The sequence below is a fragment of the Myotis brandtii genome, unplaced genomic scaffold, assembly GCF_000412655.1.
Source record: "Myotis brandtii unplaced genomic scaffold, ASM41265v1 scaffold434, whole genome shotgun sequence".
Classification (NCBI taxonomy): domain Eukaryota; kingdom Metazoa; phylum Chordata; class Mammalia; order Chiroptera; family Vespertilionidae; genus Myotis; species Myotis brandtii.
The window spans coordinates 1,971,482-1,986,025 of record NW_005366599.1 but is presented as its reverse complement, the minus strand read 5'-3'; the positions used below and the strand labels follow the sequence as shown (position 1 = coordinate 1,986,025).

The 14,544-nt window shown below is 63.5% G+C and overlaps 1 protein-coding gene across 4 annotated transcripts in view; it reads left to right on the top strand.

Moving 5' to 3' along the window:
- The window catches only part of ACOT7 (acyl-CoA thioesterase 7), a 91,400-nt gene extending 79,399 nt beyond the window's left edge, over window positions 1–12,001 (top strand). For all 4 annotated transcript variants that reach the window (XM_014546172.1, XM_014546170.1, XM_005874331.2 and 1 more), the window contains one exon: window positions 11,620–12,001. In XM_014546172.1, coding sequence (XP_014401658.1) covers window positions 11,620–11,718 — 99 coding nt within the window. In that variant the 3' untranslated portion in view covers window positions 11,719–12,001. The remainder of the gene's footprint in view (window positions 1–11,619) is intronic.
- The last annotated feature ends 2,543 nt before the right edge of the window (window positions 12,002–14,544 follow it).

The following is a 14,544-nucleotide window of genomic DNA, read 5'->3' as shown; positions in this document are numbered from 1 at the left end:
GGGGGGGGGGGGGGGGGGGGGGAGCAGACAGCACGAGGGAGACCCCTTCACGAGCCCCTCGTCATGGGCTCCTCTCAGGGGTGAGCTCCGTGCCAAGGGCTCCTGCCCTGCGCAGGTGCTGGAGGAGGACCCTCGAAGGCGGCTCCCGGGGGACCCCCCACCTGGCTGGGCTCGGCCTGGGCGCAGGAGAGACGGGCGGAGCTGGGTGTGTCCATCCCGGCTGTGGTTTCGCACCAAGTAGAGGCCACCTTTGATTCTCCTCTGAGGGGTCTGGGGTGCACCGTGCTGATGAAAAGTCTCTGGCCCGACCCTGAGGGTCACCGCCCCCAGCGGGACACTCGCCACGGCGGCTTCACAGCTGAGGCTTCAGATGAACACGATGCCAAGGCTGCTGTGGGCCCGATGAGGAGGGGCGGGGGGCTCACTGGGAGTTTATCTGTAAACAAAGCCCTTAATGACTTCCTCCCCTGACAACTCCCAGCCCTGTCAGCTGTGCCCACCTGAGGTCCCAGGGCTCACAGTCCCCGGAGACTTCCCAGGCTCCACCCCTCACGCCCTCCCCTGCCCGTCCTGGTGGCACCGGGGCCACCACAGCCTCCTGCCCACAGCCTCCTTCCTCAGCACCAGGTGGCGGCTCTCAGCTGTTTCATCTGGTCCCTTCCCTGCTGAGCACCCCTGGGTCTGGTGCATGTAGCCTAAAGTCCAAGCTCCTGCCGCCCACCCAGCCTGCTCCCCCGTCCCCCACCCGGAGCCCCCAGTCACCTCCTCAGAGGACACCCCATCCAGCGTGCCCGTCGCCCTCTCCTCTCATACCTGCCCTGCTTCCTCTGGAGCCCGACCGCCGCAGGACTTGGGGTAGCCGGTCGCTAGCTGATAGTCCGTCTCCCCCGGCCCGGACCGAGCTTCCTGAGGCCTGGGACGGGTTTGCTCCTAATGGGTCACTAGACCTGGGACAGTCTTGGCACTTAGTGGGAGCTCTCTGAAAAATGCATGCGCCCTACTGTGAGCAAGGCTGCCCCCAGCATCTCTGTCCTGTGTGCTAACGTCCCGCCACACTCGGGGGTCCCTGACCTCTTTCCTCCCAGTCCCCCGGCCTCTGGCTCCAGCAGGGTGGCCACATCCAAGGACGCTCCCCGTCTGCACCTCGCTGGCCTCTCCCTGCCTTTGGAATGACTCACTGGGCCACCCTCAGTCCCCCTAAGCATGAGGCTCCGACAGGTCCCGCCTGTGCCCTTCCCACCTCGACTTTGCCAGCTCTGTCTCTCCACGGGGCCTCTGCAGGCATCTCACACCCGATTTACCCCACACTGAGGCCATTATCTTCCCCTGAGAAAAATTCCACTGCTCGTGTGTCCGCCCCTCGTGCGATGGGAACCTGGCTGGCTCCTCTCTCCTACTCGGCCCACACCCAGTGTCCGCAGGCCCTGTCCCTGCTGCTGGGTCCTGCTCAGCCCTGAGCCGTCCTCCCCCTGCTGCCCTCCATCCGGCTCTACACTGCAGCCATCGAGGTTGTTAAACAAATCAGATTCGTCCCCTCTCCCACCTGAACTGCCCTGGGCCTGGGTCCAGCCAGGCCGGCCTCCTCTGCTCCTCAGCCCCAAACTCCTCCAGCCCCAGGGCCTTTGCATGTGCTCTGCTGCCTGCACACCTTCGCGCAGGTGGGCACAGAGCCAGCTCCTCCCACTCTTTCCCTCGCTGCTCTGGGTGAAGCCTTCCTGCACCGGGCGACTCCTTCCCGTCGTGGACTAGTGCGTGCGCATCAGTTTAGTATCCAGCCTGGCCCCGGCCCCGGCCCTGGGCAGGGCTCTGGCGCAGAGCGGGGCCAGGGACTGTCTGGGAGCATCACAGGCTTGTTCCCTCGCCGACAGTCAGAGCGGCAGCCGCAGTCCCTCCGTCCCCAGCCTCCCTCCCTCAGTGGACCTGCCCCTGCTGTCAGGCCCGTGGGTCCTGCTCTGTGATCTCAGGCAGGTGCTTCCCGTGGGCCACACAGGGTGGGGAGGGTCCCACGAGCTGGTTTATATCAGGGGCTCCTCACTGTCTTTCCTCGGACCCTCCTCGCTAGAGCGTGCGCCCTACGAGGGAGAGGGGAGTCACCATGTGGGGACAGTAGAGTGTGATAGGGGGGCAAAGGGAAAGCAGGAGGTGGGGGCCCCGTGTTTTGGGGGGAGCACTTGCAACTTCAGTAAGGGGGTGAGGAGAGTGCACTCTGGTCAGGCCTGGAGTGGGGGCACAGGGAGCCGTCCGGGTGGAAGGAGCACAGACTCAGGGCTGGAGAGGGGCAGGCAGGCACCTGCGCCCCCAGTGACCAGGGTCCCCAAATGGGCGAAAGACCAGATGGCCAAGGGGTAGTGATGTCTTCATTTTGGAAAGGCTCCTGCTGAGTGAATGATGGACAGGTCCTCTGACCAGGTCTGCAGTACCTGCCACAGCCAAGTACAGGGGTGCACTCGCCCAGGTCCAGCAGCCGCCACGACTGCTCCCCAACACACGCCAGGACTCAGCTGGCGGGGGAGGCCAGTGCCACCGCCAGGAGGCTCGGCAGTCTGTGCGCTCTGGGAGGGGGCCTCGGCGCCCCAGGAGCGGCCTGTGGTCAGGGGGCCCTCTGTGGACGACCTGGACAGGGCTCCCCGGGCCTGTGGGTGGAGGAGGAGGTGCTGGGCACGGTGGGGAGGCTGAAGGGGGTGGGGAGCGACACCTGCTTGAAGGAAGGTGACCGAAGCCTCAGGTTTCAGGGGCCAGCGCAGCGGTGACCACACCCTCCTGCACCTGGCATTGTGTCCTCAGGCTGTGGTTTCTCACCGATTAAAGGCCATTTTGATTCTTCACTGAGGGGCCTGGGCGCACTGGTGCTGATAAAAATAGCTTCTGTGGGGAGGAGGGGTCCCCTCCAGGGGCTGCCGTGAGGGTCGTCTGTCTCAGCACACGTGTGCTCCGCGGGCCTGTGCGTGCCAGCGGGGGGGCCCAGCCTCTTCCCCGCAGCCTCCCCCCTTGTCAGCAATTCTTCAAGCTCCTGCCTATTTTTAGCTTCATCCCCAGGGCCGCTGACACGGAGGCGGTGGTGCTGTTTGGAGTGTTCCTGGTGCATATTTTATGCTGGGGAGGGCGAGGGCGGCCGCTCCCTGCAGCTGCAGGCACTTCCCAGGCTAATTATTAGGAGAGGCAGACGCAGAGCGAGGAGCCAGGCTGCCCTCTGACCCAGGCCAGGCCCCGCCGCCCTGCCTCCCTGTACAGGCTTCCCTGTGGCCGTGCCCTCTGACCTTGGGTGGGGTCAAGCTGCAGACCTCTGATCCGGGCTGCAAGTGGCCGTGCACAGGGACATGGGGAAGCCACCCGGTGGCTCCCTGGGACCCGGGCACCTCCCGTGGGTGATCTTCTGTCAGCCCAGGGGTGGGGGTCTTGTGTCCCCGGGATCATGAGAACCCAATGGCGTCTGTGTTGGAGCCACAGCAAGTGCCGTCCCTGGTCCAGCTGTGGCTGCTGCCGCTGAGCGTCCCAGGAGACGTGCCAGGGCGAGGTGCCCCGTCCTGGCCTGGTGTGCGGAGGAAGCGTGGACACAGGGGAGGGCTCGCTCCCGCCCTTGGCATTGGAGGAGCCCAGAACCCTTCTCAAACTCGTGGAGGATGTGGGCTTTGGAAAACAGCAGCTTCCATGGATCATGATGGAATCAAATGCCGCAGTGAGGGGGCCTGATCGCTCAGCAGCCTCGGGCAGTCGTGCAGCGTCCTGGACCCCCGCGTGGCGGAGTGATATGTGATTGCTCCCTCACTGAATAAGCTCGGACAGACGTGCTGGGCCGGCAGGACTGACGGAGGATGGATGGGTCTGTTCCTGGGGGTGGGGAGCCCTGTTAGCGAGGGAAGCTGCGCCCGCCCCTCCTGCTCCGTTCACAGGGGGTCGGACCGGAAGGGTCCTGACGCTCCTTGACCGCCGTGCCTTCCTGGGTTTGGATGCTCAGCACAAATCTGCCTCGTGGTGGGAAAATGCCGGAACCCTGAAGCTGCTCCGTCAGCTAGATGGTTGGTGCTCGACACGTCCAGTGGCCCGCGTCCCACCTCCCCTGGCACCAGGGTGTGTGGGCCACAGGGAGTGCAGGTGAGAGCCGCCCCCCCCCAGCCGCTCTCCCGCTGCTCTGCCGGGAGCCCGGACCCCCCCTTTGACAGCTGAGCGTGTCCACTCTGCAGATGTCCTTTGAGGGTCCGCTTGTCCTGACAGCTCCACGCGGCACAGCCAGCGCTCTGAAAACCACCGATCAGCGTCAGCAGCCACTTGCCCGACGGCCCGTCCCACCAGTGACCCCTCTTGCTGAACACTGGGAGGCCCCGCGCACCCCGTGGCGGCTTCTTGCTGCTCCCATGCCTTCAGCTCCCCGCCCCGCCTTGCTAATTTGATTTCTCCAGAACGTGAAAACCTTCGGGGGTGGGGGGGTGGGCAGGGCTGCCCCCACGTGGAGAACAGCGCTCAGCGGCCCAGCGCCAGCCGTGCCACCTCTGGGAGCGGGGACAGTGAAGCCTGAACGTGTGTCCACTGAGCACAGCCACCGGTTTTGAATCGGTGACACAAACACACCAGTTTGCATTTGGAGTGAAGACTCTCTTGCTTTGGACTTCATTCTTCAATCATTATTCATTCAGCAAATGCTCCCCCACACCCCCCCTCCGTGTCCCAGGCATGTGCTGGCCTCGGACAGAGGGCAAGAAAGACCGATGAGGCAGAGCGAGCACACGGGGGCCAACGCCGCCGCCCGTGGGAAGTGCTCGCAAAGGAGTCCAGGACCCAGGAGGCGGGCACTTCGGGGCCATGTCCGCTGTGAGCCTGTGGGTCCTGGGGCTGAAGACTCCTTAATCGCCTGCGTGCTTGTCCCATGACCCCCGTGTCTCCATCCTGAGCACCAGGGAGGGTGCACCGCGTGGCTGTCTAACTGCAAGGTCTGCGTCCGGCTCTCGGGGAGTTGTCACCGCTGGGGACCCTCTTGGCACCGGACACCCACTAGTTACTAAAGGACGCGCTATCGGTTCGCCAAGGGTGGGCCAGCCACTCGCCCGCTGCACCAAGTTCCGACGTGTTCTCAAAGCACAGAGGATGGAAGGGGGAACGTTTGGTTTGCACTGTTAGGCTCAGGGAGCCACAGGCCTCGCCCACCCCACCCGTGGGAGGAGCCGGAGGAAGGCGAGAGGCAGTCCAAGGCCCCTGCGGCCCTGGGGGTCCCTGAGCCGGGCAAGGGTGCTTTCTCCCGCTGCCCTGGGGTCCCCCCACCCTCCTGTCCCTGTGGCGGGGAGTGAGGCACCCAAAGGCCCTGCCCCTTAAGGTGACCTCAGAGCCGCCCTCCTCCCGGGGCTGAGCTGTGGTGGAGCCAGGAGCGCCACGCTGCCCACGCGGAGAGAAAGCACCTCGCGTGTCACCTCGAGTCCCCACTTCACAGTGGGAGCAGCTGGCCTGGGAAGGTGGGCGGCACCCCTGAGGCACACAGCCCCTCCCCTGAGGTCCTGGGACCCAGAGCCTGTGTCCTCGCTGCCCCTCCAGCAGCAGGCAGCTTCTTGGGCCTGTGCCATGGTGACTGGGGTCGCCATGCCCTGAGCTGCCAGTGCCCCCTTTGTGTCCCCTCTTCTCCCCGGCATGTGCACGGACCCCCACGTGGTGGACCTGCTCGGACTGTCGGGGTGACTGTTGGGGTGACTGGTCCCCGCCCTCCCCCTTCAGCTTCAGGCACTGGAAACAGTGATTTCCTTTCCCATGGGGAGCCTTTCCTCCCTCTCCCTTCCCCTCCCTTAAAAACAGCAACAACCAGCAACTGTGTATTTATTTACTCTGCCGGATGGAGGAGCCGGCTGCGGCTGCGGCTGCGAGGAGGTGGCAGCTGGGCCGTGGGTCGGGTGTGTGCGGGGAGCCATGTATCGCTGTCAGCTCCACACCCAGCGGGGAGTGGGGGCCCCCCTAGTCACTTGGCAGGCGGACTGTTGACGCCCTGGGAGGCTGAGTGCCCGCCCCCTGTGCTTGCTTCCATTTCCCGGGGCTAGACTGCCTGCCCTTGGCCGTCTCCATGAACTGCCCTGGCCAGCACCTCCCAGGCGGCCGGAGGCGGGCTGTCAGCACCAGGGGGCAGCAGTGCTGTGGGGTGGGCTTGATGCCCTCGGGCCAGCAACATCCAGCCCGGCCCCTCCTCCAGGCCCTGCAGTGTCCGGCTGGACCGCGGCCAGCTGCCTCCACGCCCATCACTAGAGGCGCTGGTCCTGTCTGAGGGTGGATCCTGGCTGATGGGCTGGCTGCACAGCACTGGGCGTCGGGTCGTGTCTGAGCAGCCGTGGGCCTGGCGCTGGGGCCACATCTCCTTCCGCGGGGCGGACATGAGGACTCGCCGTGTTTGGCGCCAGCAGCACAGACAGGAATTGCCTGCCCCTCGCCCTGCCCCTCCTCCAGTGAGAAACATCCAGAGCCTTGGGCTCCCATCCTGGCACCCTGGGCGGCCTGTGTGCTGAGGGCGAGTGGCCCAGTCGGCTGGGGTGGTTTGGTGGGGAGCGGGCTTCAGGAGCAGGTGGGACGAGGGCAGACGAGCGAGGTGCCCACCCTGCAGGTGCACAGCCCCGATGGGCAATGAGGCCCTCGCTCACCCCCAGACCCACACTGTGCCACCCCTGCTTACAGACTCGAGCTCCCATGGGAATGCTCCCCAGCCCCCAGTTTATGTCCTCTGCCCAGGCCGGGGCCGGGCCAGGCTTTCTAGGGCTGCAGCTGCCCTCATGGACTAGCAAACTGCAGCTCACGAGCCACATGCAGCTGTTTGGCCCCTTGAGTGTGGCTCTTCCACAAAATACCGACTTCTGCGCATGGGCCATGAAGTTTCAATCGCACTGTACATGCGCACCCGCATGTGGTATTTTGTGGAAGAGCCACACTCAAGGGGCCTCAGAGCCACATGTGGCTCGCCAGCCCCCAATGTATGTCCTCTGCCGGGGCCGGGCCAGGCTTTCTAGGGCTGCAGCTGCCCTCATGGTCTAGTCGACTTTCCTCCCCTACGAACTGTAGGGATTCACATACACGCAAAAATGAAGAGAAGAGAGAACTGTGTCGTCATCAACACGGGGCCCACGGCCGCCTCCCCACTCAGGCTCATTGGAAGCAAATCTCAGATCACATCATCCAGGGCAGGCGGTCCTGTCTGTGCAGCTGGCGCCAAACACGGTGAAGGTCAGGGTCTCTCAGGTAGAAGGACTGTTGTCATTGGCTTAGCCTCCCTGGTGGACTGGGCGGTGGCCGCGGCCTGGGCTTGGGCCTTCCTGCTCGCGGCAGCTGCAGGACCAGCGTTCCTCGTGTGCGGGGAGACCCCCAGGACCCTGGGTCTCCTGAGGTCACCCCAGTGGCAGATCACCGGCCGCTGCCGGGGGCCCCGCGTGCTGAAGCCTCCCGTTGGGGCCGCATGGGCGCTCTCCCTGGTCCTCGGATCCACACGGACTGGGGTTAGGGGGGCCACTCTTCTCACCTTACAGACGGGAACGGCTTGGCACGCCGCCCGGGGGCTTGTTTCCCTATGGGCCCTGCCTCTGCCATTTGCTGTAGACAGGACCCTGGGGCCCTGGGTCAGGGCCTTCCCGGGAACCCCCAGCACCTGCCCCTCGCACCCCCCTGCTGTGCTTCGTCCTGGGGCCATGCGCTGCACCTCCCCGCGGGTGCATAGCCTGCCCAGTTAGATCTGCTCTCCGAGGCGGGTCCCGGTGCCTGCGCACACAGGGGTGGCGCGTGCCTGCGGGGACACGGGGAGGGAGGCAGTGAAGGCTTGGCTGAGGGCAGACAGTGCTTGGTTTTATGGAGCGAGCATTCCCTCCACCCAGTGGCCCCTCTGCTGGGGTGGGGTGGGGCACCGCCCCCGAACCTTCCCTCTGATGTCTGTAACTGAGGAGCGTGCTCTGGCCTCCGAGGTGGCCGTGGTTCAGAACAGCTTTACTAGAGACTCACGCACCGTGCAGTCTGCCATTTGCATTGAGGTGTGTTTTTTTGTTTGTTTTTTATTGATTTCAGAGAGGAAGGGAGAGGGAGAGAGAGATAGAAATATCAATGATGAGAGAGAAACATGGATCGGCTTCCTCCTGCACACCCCCTACTGGGGATTGAGCCCACAACCCAGGCATGTGCCCTTGACAGGAATCGAACCTAAGACCCTTCAGTCCACAGGGCGACGCTCTGTCCACTGAGCCACACCAGCCAGGGCTGCATTGAGTTTTAACTGCTGGTGTCAAACAGGGACAGCTAGGAGGACTTTGGTCTTCATGGCAACCTGTGGGGTGGACACAGGCCCATTTTACAGAAGAGGAAAGTAGGGGAGGCTGGTGGTCTCCCCGTGCTGGCCCTGGGGGGGGACTAGGCTGGGCAGAATGAAGAGGCCACCCCAGGAAGGTCTGTGGTGTGTGGGGTCCCAGGTGGTCCTGGCCTTGCCCTGCTGGCCTGTGTGAGAAGTGACCCAGTTCTGGAGGCTGGCAGAGCCTGCCACTGCCCGTCCAGGCATCTCCCAGGGCGGGCGAGGCCAGCTTTGAGGGCCCACTCGGCCGGCTGATGGTGGAGCGTGTGGGGAACACTTTCCAAGAAGGGTTCCTTAGGAAAGGGGTCCCTGGCCAGGTCAGTTTGGGAAAGCAGATTAAACAAAGTTAAGCAGGTTTATCTTCAGGATTTTCAGAACCTTGACCCAGAGGCCGTGTTCACTGTGAGGGGCCATCAGCATGCAGGTGCCCAAGCCCATCTGGCCACAGACCCTCAGGACGGCTCCATGTCCGTCCAGAGTCGGGGACACACGTGCATGAGTGACACATGTCCTCAGGGAAAGAACCAAAGGGGATGGCGTGGACAGACGGACGATGGCAGGTGGACAGAGTGCTGGCTGCAGAGAGTGATGTGGCCCCTGGGTTCTCCTGGCCCAGCAGCCCTTCCTCAGCCAGTGCCAGCTGCCTGCCCCCCGAGGAGCCCGCCTCCGATGGGTGACTCCTGCCCGCCGTCCAGGGCACCCCTGGTGACGGCTCCTAAGCTCATGACATCAGCTCTGCAGGGCCATTCGCCTCCCTGCCTGAGCCCCTCCCAGCTCCCTCGAGCCACAAGAGCACCTGGCTGGTGACCCGGGGACTTGGGGGTCAAGTTCCTTGCTGGAATGCCACGCCTCCCAGTTGCCAGGAACACCCGTGGGCTGGGGAAACGGAGCCCCTCACGTCAGGCAGGGCCTGGCTGCAGGGCTTGGCAGGAGTCCGGCGCCGTGCCCTGTCCACTGCCTTGCCCAGCAGCCGGGCACACGCTCTTGCTTTGGAGAAGGGCTCTTCTTCCCAAGCCTCTGCGCTCTTTCCGGCCCCGGGGATGGGACTCAGCGGGACCCAGCCTGCGCCAGAACCCACGCACCGCACCGGGGCTGGGCCCGCAGGAGCAACCCTAGCATGTGCTCCAGCTCCCCACCCCCGCCAGCCCCCGGACCCACATGCACAATCCACCGTGGGGTCCTCTGCGCGGCAGGCAGGAAGCTTTCGCTGCAGCCCCTTCTCCCCCGAGCAAGGGCCAGCCACGCCGCTCTGTGAGCCGTGCCTCTGGCTGTGTGGGGGGATGGGAGCCACGTTTCCGAAGCCACACACGCAGGTGCCACAGGGGAGGGGGAGAACCCTTCCTTCCTAGCCTAGTGGCCTTGACCTTGCATTCTTGGCCACGGAAGCTGTTCCCCATGTGGGACAGGGTTGGATGAGGGAGGCAGGGCCCGTGACCCTAAGTGGTCCACAGACCAGCGCATCGCATTACCTGGATGCTCCTTAGAATTGAGTCTGAGCCCAACCGCATGGCTCAGTGGTTGAGCGTCAACCTATGAACCAGGAGGTCACAGTTCGATTCCTGGTCAGGGCACCTGCCCAGGCTGTGGGCTAGATCCCCAGTGTGGGATGTGCAGGAGGCAACCAGTCAATGATTCTTTCTCATCATTGATGTTCCTATCTCTCCCTCTCCCTCCCTCTCTAAAATCAATAAATTAAAAAAAATAATTGTGTCTGAGCCTCAGACCCTGGGCCAGGATCTGCATTGACAGGGCCCGCGGCTGGAGGAGCCCTGCTCTGGCCTGGAGCCTCCGGCCATGTCCTGCGGGGGTGGCTCCGAGTCCTCCGGCCCCGGAAGCCCAGGGGTCTTGCCCCCTTAGCACTGCTGCTCGAGCTGAGAAAGTTTGTTTCCCCGGGTGGTTTCACATCAGACTGCAGAGCCTCCAATTTCATTTTTACACATGATCTTAGCCAAAAGGCCTAGAAGCGATGCAATTTCATTTTTAAAAAGCCAGCCCGGCTGGCGTGACTCAGTGGCTGAGCATCGACCTATGAACCAGGAGGTCACAGTTCAATTCCCGGTCAGGGCACATGATGCATGATGATTCTCTCTCATCATTGATGTTTCTCTCTCTCTCTCTCTCTCTCTCTCTCTCTCTCTCTCTCTCTCTCCTTCTCCCCGAAATCAATAAAAACATATATATATATTTATATTTAAAAGTCAGCCAGAGCAGCAGGAGGACCTGCGCTCCTGAGACTCGGGACGGCCCCAGAGCTGCAGGCGCTCGCCCCTCATCCATTAAATATCAGGGCTCATTGGCTCCAGGCCACCAGCTCTGAAGGTTCCCACCTGGTGACCTGGGGAGCCGGTTTCTGAGGAGACAGGGGAGTGCTTGGTCCAGCCTGACGCGGCGTCCTCCTCCTTGTCCACGGGGATCGCTCTTTCCAATACGCCATTTGTCTTAAACCCTCGCGCCTGAAAATAGCCACCGGCCGTGTCATTGTGGTGAAAGGCGGCTTTCAGACACCGAGTGTCGCCAGGAAGTGTCTTCCCAGGGGAACCTGCCAGGCTCTTTAATCCTAAATCCCAGCCAGGAGGCAAGAGGCGAGAACTGAGCGGCAGGAGGTGGGCCTCCGCCCAGGGGCCACAGCAGTGAGCAGCCGGGCCACTCCTGAATGAAAGGGGGCGCCGGTCATCCTCCCCCAGGTCAGCAGGCATGAGCCAGCACCGTCCCCTGCAAACCCGGCTGGGCAGTTGGCTCCGCCCCCTCAGTATGGGGCCCTGCTTCTCAAGTTGCTCAGAGGAAGGAGAGACGAAGGGTGACGCAGACCGAGGTGCCACCTCCTGGGCATCCGTGCCCACAAAGCATCGGGCTGCTCCAGTGCAATGAAACGGCTTCTCAAGGCCGCATGGCCACAGTGTCTGTCCCCACTGTCCTTTGGGGCCGAGACTGCCAGCAGCTGGCATCCTAGGGATGGAGCAAACATGGGGCCCCAGCAGGGCCCCTCTTTCCCTTCCTCTCACTCGACTCTGCTCTGGGCCCTCCCTCCATGGCTCAGATCAGCAGCATCTCCAGCTGAAGTTCATTACCAAGAGGCACCAGGTGTGGGATTCACTGTGTGAATGGTGATGTGGGGGTGCCCATGGTTAGGCCGTTCCCAGTTGTCTTCTCTCCTGGCATCCCCTCTGCAGAGCTCTGCCCTGGAGGCACCCTGGCCCTTCGAGGCGGCATGGCTGGCAGACAGGCCTCGCTGGGTGCCCGGGGGGATCCCAGGCGGCCAGTGGAGCTGGGCAGGCCCAGGGCCCCGGCCTCCGTGCGTCTCTCACCTGCCTGTTTCTGTGTGTGATCCACAGCCCGAGACCGAGGACGAGAAGAAGCGCTTTGAGGAAGGCAAAGGGCGGTACCTGCAGATGAAGGCGAAGCGGCAGGGCCAGGTGGACCCTCAGCCCTAGATGCCTCCTCCCCTGCTGGGCTCGGAGCAGCCCCAGCACCCCATCACTTAGAAGTTACCCCCTTGGCCAAAACCCACTTCCCGTTGAGAGCTGGTGTTGTGTGCAGTGTTTGTCTCGCAGTGTTAACCTGCCTTCCCGAATATACACCAAAGCTTTATTTATATATCCCATTGTCCTCCTCACAGCATCGTCCCTGCCCACACGCCCTGGCGCTGGGGAGCATTCCGCGCAGTGCGGTCTGTCAGGACTCCAGCGTCACTAATAAAGCTGCTGTTCAGCTGGACCTCGGTCTGGGTGGTCTTTTGTCTTAGGGCTCCTTGGGCTCGTCCGCCCGCCAGTGCCTGCTGGTGCCCCAGATGCTCAGGCACAGCAACGCCCACTCACGTTCCCTGAGGACTTGCTGGCTGGAGAGAGCACCCCTTCCCCCTGGCCCTGGTTCCATGTCCTGGCCCCGAGGTCTGTCTGGCTCCTGCAGGGTGACGCCCGTAGCTGGAGCGGGGTTGTGAGGAGGTGGGGAGGCCATGAGCAGGGGCAGCTGGGCTCAGCCAGCTGTGGCCTCTGAAGCAAGAGGCAGGGACTCCAGGAAGGAGCCTCCTGGTTGTGCCAGGCCCGTGGCGCATGTGGAAACTCCCCAGCCAAGTCGGGGGAAGCGGGGGGAGGTTTGGCCTGGCTGTGGGGTGAGGGTCTGGGAGCCAGTGTGTTAGTGGTACCAGTGTGAGGGTGTGCGCTTGTGTGCGTGCACAGCCCCGCGTGCACACCTGTGTGCATCTGTGTCTGCATCCGGTCCAGCAGCCTCGGGGCAGATGAACTACCCAGGCCACTGCGGGGGCTGCCGCCTGTCCCACCAGCTGAGAAAGGCCCCTCCACCAGCAACCTGGAGCCTGGGAGGATGTTCCCCCTCAGCTCGTCCCTGACGCCTGGACATGGAGACCCCGCCAGCAGGGCCGCGCACAGGCTCCCACGGACCCGAGAGGAACTGGGCTCCAGATGTGCAGAACCCGGGCCAAGAGCTTCGGAATCTGTCTTGGGCCCCAGTCCCGCTGACGGGTTATTTCCTGCCTGGGAGCGGGGTGGGGGGGTGGCGGGGGGGGACTCGCTCCCCACAGGGCCACAGCTACCACACCCCTGCTCAGCCGCTGGAGCCTCCCCAGCCCCACCCATGCCCTGTGCCAACCTCCTGAAGACTGGTAGTGCTCTGGGCTAGGAGCAAGAAGGCCTCCCCCAGCAGCCTGGGCCAGCCAAGCCGAGGTCTGAAGCCAGAGCCTGCCCGAGGACCCACGGTGCCTGAGCTCTGGGGCTTCTGAGGAAGGCGGGCCCAGGGCACCGACATCCTTTCATAAGGGGTCCTGGCCTCACTCCCTAGTTCAGCCTCAGCTTGGCCACTCCTAACCACCTCCCAAGGCAGTGCCCCGGGCAGGGGAGCCCTGGGCAGGGGCACTCTTAGACCGCAGCGGGGGAGCAGGGCCAGTGGAGGGGCTCTTGCTGCCACAGGCCTGGGGCAGATGTGGGGCCCAGGGCTCGGGAGGACTGGATCGCCCGTTTGCCTTAGAAATGCCATGCTCCCTGCCAGCCTCCCCTGCTGGTGGCCTATTTATGACCAGGGCCACTGGGGCAGGGAGCGGGCCTGTCCACCCTGAAGCCACACACATGGAGCACATGGCTCCCCCTGCCCAGTCCCACTTCATTGTGGAGCCGCCCTATACAGACACCCTCATTCTGCCTCAGAGGACTGATCAAAGTCCCCCTGCCGTCCCCCGTCCTCCCCCCCTAGAAGTTGCTCCTCACTCTCTCGCTACTTGAGGGGTGTGGACCTGGCTGGCGTGGCACAGGCACGGGCAGGAGCCAGGAGGCAGTGAGCAGTGTCCTGGGCAGGTGTCCGCCTTCCTCCAGACAGGGCTGCCACTCATGGGTACATCCCAGCTACTGGGCAAGGCCCGTGGTCGGCAAACTGCGGCTCAAAAGCCACATGAGGCTCTTTGGCCCCTTGAGGGTGGCTCTTCCTAAGCCTTAGGAGCACCCTAATTAAGTTAATAACAATGTACCTACCTATATAGTTTAAGTTTAAAAAATTGGGCTCTCAAAAGAAATTTCAATCGTTGTACTGTTGATATTTGGCTCTGTTGACTAATGAGTTTGCCGACCACTGGGCAAGGCGGTGCAGAACCAGGCCAACCCGAGTGGCACCGAGGCCTTTGCCCAGGGTGTGTGTGGTCACAGGCGGCCTGAAGAGGTAGGTCGGGTCCTCTGCCTGGACAGGAGGCCAGGAGGCCAGTGGCCACTCTCGGGACTCAAGGGTCTCCAGAGGCCGCCATCAAGGGGACTAACTGGGTTACCCCCAGCCTGTGGGTGGCAGCTGTACCCCCTCAGGAGCACTAATGGGGGAGCTCTGGGAGGAGGGAAGGGAGGGGGTCAGGGGTGCTGGTTGCGGGGTCCTGGCCTCTCCTAGCTGCACAGTCCGTAGTTCCAGTTTGAGAACATTTCCTGGCTCCATTCACTTGATTCTGGGGTGGACCCCTAGTGCCCGAGGGTGTCCGAATCCTGGCCCAACCCACCCTATCGCACCTCGGTGCCTGGCCCTGAACCACTCCCCAGTTCCTAGAAGTTGCACCTGCTCTTCTCCACACCATTGTTCACCTGTGATGCGGCCTCCTCCAGGGAGGCCTCCTCCGTAAGCCTCCCACCCCCGGGCCTAGGTTCTCACTATCCATTCCTGGCCCAGGGGGTTCAGCGTCAGGGTCCGGAGCGTGGACCCACCCAAGAGGGCGGCGATGGGCCCGGCACGGCCCCGGCGCTTTGCGGGGCACTGTTCTCCCCAGGACCGACGGG